A 10,319-nucleotide genomic window follows, 5' to 3' on the forward strand; every position below is an offset into this window, starting at 1 on the left:
TTTTACCATTTTAATATTTAGAAAAAAAACCAATATTGGGGTTCAAAGACGCTTACTTGGCATCACTAATAAGTGTCAGAGTTCCAAAATGGATTCACAGTTATGCAAATTAAATTAAGGCTATCTCGAACTTATACGCCTTTAAAGTATGATACTTTTCCTGTCTTTCCAAAAAAAATTAGTGATAATAATAGCGATAGTAATGATATTGATGTAATTACGTCTGGGGCTCTCTATTCAGGGTACAACCTTCTAGATTATTTGCTCATATTGATGTAATTGTGTAAGCATTTCATATTATCTAGGAAAATTTTCAATGGTAGCCTTCAATTTTTTTTTATCACTGGTAGCTAAATAAAAGTTTGATTATTAGAAATAGCCTTGAGGTTTTTGGCTATACTTAAAAATGTGGTATTAGTAACCATTTTTTGCCATTAATAATTATTAAGAAGGTTGTTTTCATCGTAATTAAGGTCTCTAGTGTCTAAAATAACATAAATTGTCCTTGACAAACTTTCTTTTGTTCAAATCTTTTGTAAAATTGAGTGAAATAAGCTTTTAATAAGACACGAAGGCAAAATAGATTCTATAAGGGAAACTCACATCATTCTAACTTATGGAACCATACTTAGTTCAAAAATAACCCTTAGAACAATTGTTTTTAACCAAAAATCGTTGTTAATGCGACATTTTCAAGTATAGCCAAAAGCTCAAAGTTATTTCTGATAATCAAACTTTTTTTGGCTACTAGTGATAAAAGCCCAATTAAAGGCTACCACTAATAATTTCCCTATTATCTATGGTTGATGGCTCCTTACTTAGGGTAGTTCGTATATATTATTTACAGAATAAGACATACTTCTTCCACCTTAACGTCACAAAATCAAAATCTCATAGAGGCTTTCAGGGTAAATATTCCCTCATCCTTTAATTTCCTCTTCCTCTGAAAGGAAATGAGTAAGTTATGACCTGTAAGTTGGATTTGTTGGGTTATCCCTCCAACTTGGAGGAAGAGGTCCATAATAATAATGTTATTTGGGCTTATTATTATGTTTAGTGCCATGTGGGATTAATATCCTTTTAAGCCCATATGATGACAAAGTTGAAAGGGTTTAGCAACAAAATATAGATGCTGCTAGAAGGTTAGTGAATGCATACCAGAAAATACACACGCACAAAAACAGAACAAGCAGAAACTATTTTCTCTGTTTTCTTCCTTGAGAGCTGTTTCGTTTTTTGCTCAGATCGAGGGTCAAACGTGGTCCGATCAACGCCAAATTTTGACACAGTGTTCCTGGCATATCAACCTTGGTAGGCGTGTCACGCACCTAACAAAAATGAATTCCTAACTAATCCTCCTTACTATGTAGCAAGGTAAGTCAAGGTCGAACAGGGACAAACGGTATAAAACACTAAAAATCCCGACTCAATTTAACTAAAAAAGTGACAAGCAATGATGAAAAAGGTGTTGAAGTAATAATAATGCTAAATTATGACAACTACTAAGAACACACAAGGTATAGTCAATCAATAAAGACATCTAGAATTAAGTATCCCCACTAGCACGAATAATACAAGAATAATTCTCATCCCAATAAACATAATCAATGATTCGAAAGGAGTAATGCACTCTATAACTACCAAAGATCTCTCCCGGGTACCTATGGCTACTCTAAACAAGCAATCAAACCTATTCCCATGAAATCATGCAAGAAAGAGACATTAAACATGGCATCACAAATAGATTCCTAGTAATCCTATCTACTTATTCCCATAGAGATATTCATACTCTTGACTATATCAACAAATCCATCTAGATTCAATTCCCATTGAAAACAAGACATAAGGAATCAATTCAAAATCACCTATCCCTAGCATGATAATGAAAATAAGAACAATTCAATCAAGCAAGAACAATTAATCACATCAAATTGAGATTATGGGAGGGATTCATGTATTAATCATTGCTAGGGTTCAACTTAACCCTAGATTATAAAACTACTCACTCATAATTGAAATAACAAAGAAATTAATAAATAAACTGAAAGACATAATAATACTAAAGGAAAGAGGAGATTAGAAAAACTTAGTCTTTACTTCAATGGATCAAACTTGTAGAATTCAAGGTTCATTATGGAGTTTCCTCTCAAAAGCTCTCTAAAATGTAATACTTTATTCTCTAATAATGAAAAAAGTGCTGAAAAGTATGTTTAATAAAACCTAATATTGCTTACATAAACTAGAAATGGACATAATTATAAGTCGCGAAAATAGTGGGGTAGCAGTGTGCACGAGCAATCGGGAAGTTGCACAGGCGTGCAACACAGTGCACGGGCAAGCAGAATTCCGCTTGGGCGTGCACACAAAATAGAAGGTTTTTGATGTTTTAGTTTGCAATAGTGCACGGGCAAGCGGAATCTCGCTTGGGCGTGCGCCTTGATGCATGGGGCAACCGAGATTCCGCTTGGGCGTGCGCCTTGGTGCGTGGGCAAGCGAAATTCCGCTTAGACGTGCGCCTTGGTACGTGGGCAAGCGAGATTCTGCTTGGTCCCGCAAAGAAAGTATTCTTCAATATCATCATTCCTTCAACTCCAAAAGCACTCAAACTCATCTTCTCGCATCCGGAAACCGCCATATAGACCATCTACGAACCATATTAGCTTCTCTTAGTCACAATCGGCCTCAATAACCTGAAAATATGAAAGACCCAAAAGAATCTCGAAATAACACAATGGTTCAAAAGAATGACCAAATCATGCAATTAAACCTAAGATGCACTAAAATCTTCATGAAAATGAGACTTAATACCTGCCTATATGCAACCAAAAACCGACTTATCAAACTCCCCCAAGCTAAACTAATGCTTGTCCTCAAGCATTCCAACATGAAACATAGGGAAAAGTAAGACAAAAGCTCTTCAAGCACACACACAACAAGGTTTTCAAATCAATCTTCAATGTGAAAATGAAAACATGAAGGGAATAAACACAAAACTATTCAATCCAAGTCCTAGATCTCATAATTGTGACTTGACAACCAATATTACCACTTTGGTCCACCAAGCTTGCCTTGACCATACATGATAGCCCTCACTCTAGTCGTGCACACAACACTCATGTGTATAAAAGGGTCAAATAATCGCTCAAGGCTCCATTCCCTTGACTATATTCTAACATAAACTTGCACATCTTCTCACTCTCCACTGCTACGAGACTACGTTATATGTAAAGAATCACGAGGACTTATATGGGTTGTAATGAAGTCTTATGGTATGGGTGTGGGAAGTTCTAGAAAAGTGGTACTCAAAGGGGAAATTGAATATTTTTTTCCTTTTTTTTTCAAACACCTTTGACAACAACAACTAAACTCCAAACGCACACATTTTAATTTTACTTCATTTCTATTTCTCATTAATCCTCAACCATAAAGTCCAATTTCCTTTTATTACGCACTAAAGACATAAATTACAATCTCTTTTTTTTCTTTTCTCTTTTTTTTTTGTTTTCAATAAAGGATTTAACAAATCATCTACAAAAGGAAATCAATAGGAGTTTCAAAGAAAGTAATGAGGAGGTGAACTCAATACAATCAAACACCACAAAATATCTCCAATGTCACACTTAACTTCATCAACATAGCTTCACATTTCCCTATGTAGGACAAGATAAAGGGCTAAAAATGTAGTTAATCAGAAGAAACAAGCTAGGCTCAAAGGGGTGACCAAAAGGGAGTAATTAATGTAGGTGGCATTTGGTCATGTAGCTCAGAAACAACAACTGCCTCAATCATATTCAATGCATAAACAAGTCAATGCGGTATCAAGGAGTATCAATGCAAGTTCTAGAGAATAATAACCAAAAAAGAGCATCACACATGAAAAGAAAGACTAAAAAGATATTAGTCCATTAGGCTCAAATAACCTCACTAGGTAGATTTTATAATATCAAAAAGCACTCATAAGCAGTTCTATATTTTATAATATCAAAAAGCACTCAAAATCGATAATCCCTTTGAAATAATTTCATTATGTTACTATGCTTACTAGATAGTAGATACAGATATAAGTATTCCTCATCATGAACTTAGAGGGATGTCAACAATTTATTCTACATAAGCTTCAATTATAGATGGCAATCCAGGTTTGGTGATTAATCTGTAACGAGGAAAGCCTGCATTTTGGAGCAAAGTATTGCATTCAAGCTCTGTCCTTTCCTTACCCCCACCAGTATGTGCGATCATCAACAAATCTGATGCAAGTAATATGCCTTCCATTGACTCTGCCCCCTCTTGGTGAAGTAGTGTTTCAAACAATATCAACTTTCCTGTTTTTTCCGGTATCGCTTTTCTACAGTTCTTCAGGATCTTTATACAATCTTCATCGTTCCAATCGTGTAAAATTGACTGCAACACAAACAAATTCATATAGAGATCATTAGGCATACTTTGCAGTATATATACCGAAACCAAAATGGCTTAACCGACAGCTTTGAAGAGCTGTGCTCCCACGTAATATGCCAACCATCTAGGGAAACACAAGGTAATTCCTCAGGGTTTCTGACTGAATTACATGAAAGGCGCACTTCTATATCTAATTGAGCAATGATCTCTGCATATTTATTTGGTTACAGATGATCATTATCACCTCATGTGTTCTAACTTCTAAATAATGATAAATAAGATAATATTAATATTTATCTATCCCTCCTCCAAAATGTCTGTCACAAATGAGAGTTGTCTTCAAAATAACACAGATTACAATGAAAAGTTGCAAGATTTCAAAGACAAAAGGGTAAACCATCACTATAAAATTTTATATAAAAAAATTATAACTGCATGTATGAGGCTTAATTAGTTACCTTTAAGATAGCAACATCAGCAGTAGGTATGGCCTTAAACATATCACCCTCAACATGAGTAACACCTTCATACTTTGGAGCTATGGCAATGACATGAGGCAGATCAAAGTTAATACCTTTGATGTGAGGATAGGCCTTTACTATCTCATTTAGTGCAGCTCCAGTTCCCCCGCCTACATCTACTACCGATTTAACATCTGCAAACACATCTACATATTGTGATGCAATACCCCTGAATCCAATCTTTGCCGTACATGCCAATCCATCATGGAACAGCCTATTAACTTCTTGATCAGCAGATAAAAAATCCCAAATCGGGCAGCCATGAGCCTTCTCAAATGCTATCCCACCTCCTTTGATTGCAGCGCTTAGATGGTGCATTGCAGCCAGTAAGTGGGGATGATGCTGCATAAGAACCATAGGAGAATAGCTTAGATCATCATTATCATGCTGTAAGAGTAGCATAGAGGCTGGTGTTAACCAATAAAGGGTATCATCTTCACCAAATTCAGTGGGGTTAGCATTAACTGTAGTGAAGAAATCTCTCCGAACCAAGACCTGCATGACACGTTTCAGGCACCTGAGATCAGGGGACTTGGAACCAAAATGGGCAGCTATTTGAGATACGCTGATTGGATGGCCATGGGAGTTGATGATGTCAGCAACGCCCAGCTCCACAATACATTTCAGTGCCATGGAGTCTACAAAAGAAAAGGTAATTTTGAGTAATGCTGGTAGAGGTGCATCACCTACTGCAGGTTTTTGTTCCTGGGACATTTTCTCCCACCTTCAAACAAGAAAAATAAACCCCATCTTGTAGTATAAGAAGCATCTATTTATGCAAATTCATGAGATTTTATAATCAGTATTACACTGCCATAACGCTTTATGTAAAAGTTAAAGATCAGCTTAAATGTGCCTATAGATAACGTTTACAAGTCATAACAGATAAATTTATGCATATACTTTTAAACATTCATTCATTAAATTCTAATCCTGTTACATCTCACTAATGGTATGTAGGTTACTCCCTTCCTTTCTTATCTATCTATATATATATATATATATATATATATATATATATATATATATATATATATATATATATATATCTAAAACTCAAAGCAAACAATTGTCATGTTCTCCCCCCTGCTAAGCAATTGACACAAATTAACAATAACAATGTGGGTGTTAAGATTTGAACCCACAACCTATCCTTTGAGATACAAATGCACTAACCAACTCATCTACAAGCTCATATTGATTTTTTATAGTAAGTAAAGTAATTATGCTTCTTAAGTTGACACACCAATTCGACTCTTACATTAATTGACTTATCAAGTAAATAAGTAATATAGTAATATACTCCCCATGTTACAAGTTATATTACCTATCAAGATTTCGTTTTATCATAATATTGATAATAAAACATCAAATCAACTTTGTTGCGTTATAGTAATCTTATTGTTATCTAGCTTTGTTATCAACTTTGTTGTGTTATAAAAATCTTATTGTTATCAACTTTGTTGCGTTATTAAACTAATAAAATAAATATAGAAAACCAAGTGTGCATAACCTCTAAAAAAGCTTATTGAAAGAGTGAAATAATATCAATTTCTAGCTTCACCATTATTGTTGTTTTGGTTGATATCAACTAAAAACAGGTTTATTAATAATACAATAGTTCTGTAAGGAAACTAACCAAAGTGGTAATTGCAATTTGGCAAAAAGTCTGGTCCATTTCCTCTTCTGCTACAAAAACAAGTGGCAGCTTTTGTTCGATGTTATATATTGCTTGATATCTCTATGTATTCTTCTCTCTGAAAGCACAATCAACAGAGTTCACTGTTTCTCTTCAATCTCAAGATATTCTGTCAACATCAAACCAACTCAGCAACATTTGCCACACTAAAAGAATAGTACACGAATCCTTCATAAAATTCTCAATCGGAGTATCTTCTATCAAGAATGCATAAAAAACCAGATGCCTGACTTACTGCTACTTAAGTGTTTATCTTTTGCCAGAAACTAAATTCAGAGAATCTGCTAATCTTAGTTACTGGAGGTTTTGCGTCACCAGAGAGTTGCCTACTGAAATATATATAAATCACCAATTTACTACCTAAGACCTTAATATACGTATAGATTCCATGAGAATAATGAAGTGTTTAATTACTCAGCCGTCTTTTGTATATGCCTCATCTTCCATCTGATAAAGAACCAGTTGCAAAGTCTTAAATCTCGTTTAAGTAGATGTAGTCTGGCCAATGCACCTCATAACCTCAAGGCTAAGAAGGTAAGCTAAAAAAGAAGCAAGGAGGAGTTTGTACTTCCCCTTATATTTTGGCGAAATAAAGTTCCTGTCTTCCGTTAGTGTTAACTGTCAACTACAGCAGTACCAGAAGTTAACTAGCAACCAATCTTTTTGTAATAGCCTCGTAAACTTTTGACCAGAATCATTAAACAGTCCAATCTTCTTACTAGCTTTCAAATGAGGCATATTTCTAATTTCACAAATCTGTAATCTGGGCTCAGTAACCAGCACAACATCAACCACGGGATGAAGTTTCTCCAGATAGTTTAATGTAGAAAAACCAAGTTACAGTGAAGGATCTCAGAATAAGAGGTAAGAAGGTAAGAAGTAAGACAAGTGCTACCAGTAATCCCCACATGTGCATTTTCCATCTTTGAAGCAGTGAAACCTTCGGGTGTCTCTGACAGTTATTTCCCTTCTGGTGACAGCAGAAATAAGCTTGATAGCATTATGACAATCTCCACAAATTCTTAGATTCTTCCCGACAAGGATTGGCTCTCCGTCTTTGGTTGATAGTAGCCCAAATGCAACTGCTAGTTTCTCGCTGTGATGAACCACCATTCTTTCCTTATCTCCTTCTCTAATTTCATCATCCTTAACCAATGCCCATCTTACATCTGGCACATACCCAACACGCTTTATCTTCAATAATATTTCCTCTAAGTATTCGTATATTTGTTTTATCAGAGGGTGTGAAGCATCTTCTGCCACAAAAATGTGAATCTTTTTGTCTAGCTCAATCCAACTACACCCTGGTTTCTTTCTAAGATTTTTATCACGCATAAGCCTTCTGACCTTTGCAACATCTTCCCATTGTTCAGCATCAGAATACATGTTTGCAAGCATGACATATGGAGAAGGATTTGAAGGATCCAGCAAAAGAAATTGATTGGCTGCCTTAACAGCTAAATCAATGTTACCATGTTTTCTGCAGGCACCAAGCAGAGTAGCCCAGCCAATAGCACCAGGATTATAAGGCATCGATTCAATTAACTGCTCAGCTTCACGTAGTTTCCCAGCCCGGCCAAGCATGTCGATCATGCAAGAGTAATGCTCTGCTTCAGGAACAATCCCAAATTTCTCCCTCATCATATCAAAATATTTCTGACCTTCCTCAACTATCCCTGTGTGTGCACATGCTGAAAGCACAGAAATGAAGGTTATAGAAGTAGGAGTCTTATCAGTTTCAAGCATCCAATTGAAAAGCTGCAATGCTTCATTCCCAATACCATGCTGGGCATAACCATCAATCATGGTGTTCAGTGAGACAACATTATGCTCTGTCATCCTATCAAATAGCCGCCTTGCATCTTGAAGATTCCCACATTTGGCATACATTGCTACCAAGGCGTTGTTCACTGCTATCCGATTTGATGGGATGTCAGACTTGAAAGCCAATGAGTGAAGCTGTTTTCCATAAGAAGGAGAAAGCGAGCTCGAGCAAGCACTAATCACACAGACAAAGCTACAATCATCAGGGCGATGACCTATACGCAGCATATCTTTAAAACATGTAACAGCCTCCTCAGATAACTCCTCAAACTGTGAATATCCAGAGATCATAGTGTTCCACAGAACCAAATCAGGCTCTGGAATTTCCTGAAATATTTTCCTACAATCTGCCATGCTGCCCCCACATTTCGCATATAAATCAATCAAGCCACTCCCAACATGAGGGTTCGAACGAAATCCCATCTTGATCAACCGAGCATGAAACTGAAGGCCGCCAAACCAATCTCCTAAGCTTGTAAACGCAGTCAGTACACTAGCCAAAGTATACATATCCACATATAAACCCCTCTGATCCATTTCGCGAAACATTTCAAGAGCTTTCACTCCCTCCTTATGTTGTCCATACGCAACGATCATAGCATTCCAAGACACCTCATCTTCCCTCCCATCCATTTCAAAGAAAACCCTCTTAGCCTCCTCCAAAAAACCATTTTTACTATAACAACTGACAAGGGTGTTATTCACTGAAGCATAACAAACATCATACCCTCCCTTAACAACCAAACAATGTAACTGCCTAATCATTCGAACTTCACTACTTGAACCCGAGATCATGGATGACAAACTAAACCCATCCATCTCAACACCCATATCTCTCATCCTGCAAAAAATCGTAAACGCAGCCCATGTATCACCTCGCTCGGCATAGGCGGCAATGAGGGTGTTATATGACACAATATCTGGTTCAGGAATTTCGTCGAACAGTTTGTGAGCATTCCTGGTTTGACCCTCTTTTACGTATGCAGCTATTATTGCATTGTAGGAGAACACATTTGGGAATGGAGTGGCATTGAAGACACTGCGTGCTGCGGAAAGACGGCGGCATTTTGAGTAGAGAAGGATGAAGTGGTTGGAGAGATAAATTGAAGGAGGAATGAGAGATTTAATGTAGTGGGTATGCAGAGATTTTCCTGTTAAAAGATTTCTCTGAGAAATGCATGTTTTCAGTTGTTGACAGAAGTTATAGAGAGAACTCCATGAACCTTGATTCATCTATGCTCTAAACCAGGTTGATGATGATAATAATAGTACCAGACTTCCTAAGAATAGCTTTTTGCTCCACGAACTTTTTTATTTTAAATATCTACCCACCTATGTTTTTTGCTCCATGAAACTTGGTCATAATAATTACTATGTATGTGTATTTTGGCAAATGATAGACGGACACTCTTTTGATCCTATGATCGTTTGGGATTCAAACCAGGAGTGGTATTATGGGAGGAAGAATCCCTTCACCTCTTCCCACTTTAAAAGTGTCTTAATTGTTGTATTATAGAGAGACTTTAAGTAAGATTGGAGATTATGCTTTTATTGTTGTGTTCTTCATTTTCTCCCACGAAGTGCGATATATATAGTGCCGGGTGAATAATTCACCCGGTGATACATCATATCACTGCATAACTGCAGTGAAGTGTCTAATCATGGACGGCAAAATACGGCGCCGTTTATCCGTTCACTGTTTACATAAAAACTAGTGGGTGTCCCGGGCGATGCTCCAGGTTGTTACTTTTCGTAACGTTTTTGTTAAGTTAGGAAAAATTGACGTATTGACCTGATAAGTAATTGCATGATTTTTGAAAAATAAACCCTTTAAAGTTTGGGGATGAAAGCAATAACTTAACTTTATACATGGAATT

At 36.5% G+C, this 10,319-nt stretch overlaps 2 protein-coding genes across 5 annotated transcripts; both read right to left on the reverse strand.

Annotated features, from left to right (window-relative positions):
* Positions 1-4,002: 4,002 nt before the first annotated feature.
* LOC104903727 ((R,S)-reticuline 7-O-methyltransferase) lies at positions 4,003-6,697 on the reverse strand. Of its 3 annotated transcripts, XM_048636085.2 has the most exons (4): positions 6,559-6,697; positions 5,385-5,643; positions 4,857-5,261; positions 4,003-4,401 (listed from the first exon to the last, which is right to left on the reverse strand). In XM_048636085.2, the coding sequence occupies exons 2-4, from the start codon at positions 5,631-5,633 to the stop codon at positions 4,102-4,104; spliced, it is 954 nt and encodes a 317-aa protein (XP_048492042.1). In that variant the 5' UTR covers positions 5,634-5,643; positions 6,559-6,697; the 3' UTR covers positions 4,003-4,101. The 3 variants fall into 3 exon arrangements, with proteins under 3 accessions (XP_048492042.1, XP_048492041.1, XP_010690135.2); XM_048636084.2 differs by having other exon boundaries at positions 4,857-5,643; XM_010691833.4 differs by having other exon boundaries at positions 4,857-5,557; positions 6,559-6,675.
* Positions 6,559-9,987, reverse strand: LOC104903726 (pentatricopeptide repeat-containing protein At3g49710). Of its 2 annotated transcripts, XM_057391782.1 has the most exons (2): positions 7,514-9,987; positions 6,559-6,676 (listed from the first exon to the last, which is right to left on the reverse strand). In XM_057391782.1, coding segments are annotated over exons 1-2 (2,163 nt in total). In that variant the 5' UTR covers positions 9,676-9,987; the 3' UTR covers positions 6,559-6,675. The 2 variants fall into 2 exon arrangements, with proteins under 2 accessions (XP_057247765.1, XP_010690133.2); XM_010691831.3 differs by lacking the exon at positions 6,559-6,676 and having other exon boundaries at positions 7,313-9,987.
* Positions 9,988-10,319: the final 332 nt, after the last annotated feature.

Source organism: Beta vulgaris, chromosome 9 (genome assembly GCF_026745355.1).
Source record: "Beta vulgaris subsp. vulgaris cultivar EL10 chromosome 9, EL10.2, whole genome shotgun sequence".
Taxonomy (NCBI): Eukaryota; Viridiplantae; Streptophyta; class Magnoliopsida; order Caryophyllales; family Amaranthaceae; genus Beta; species Beta vulgaris.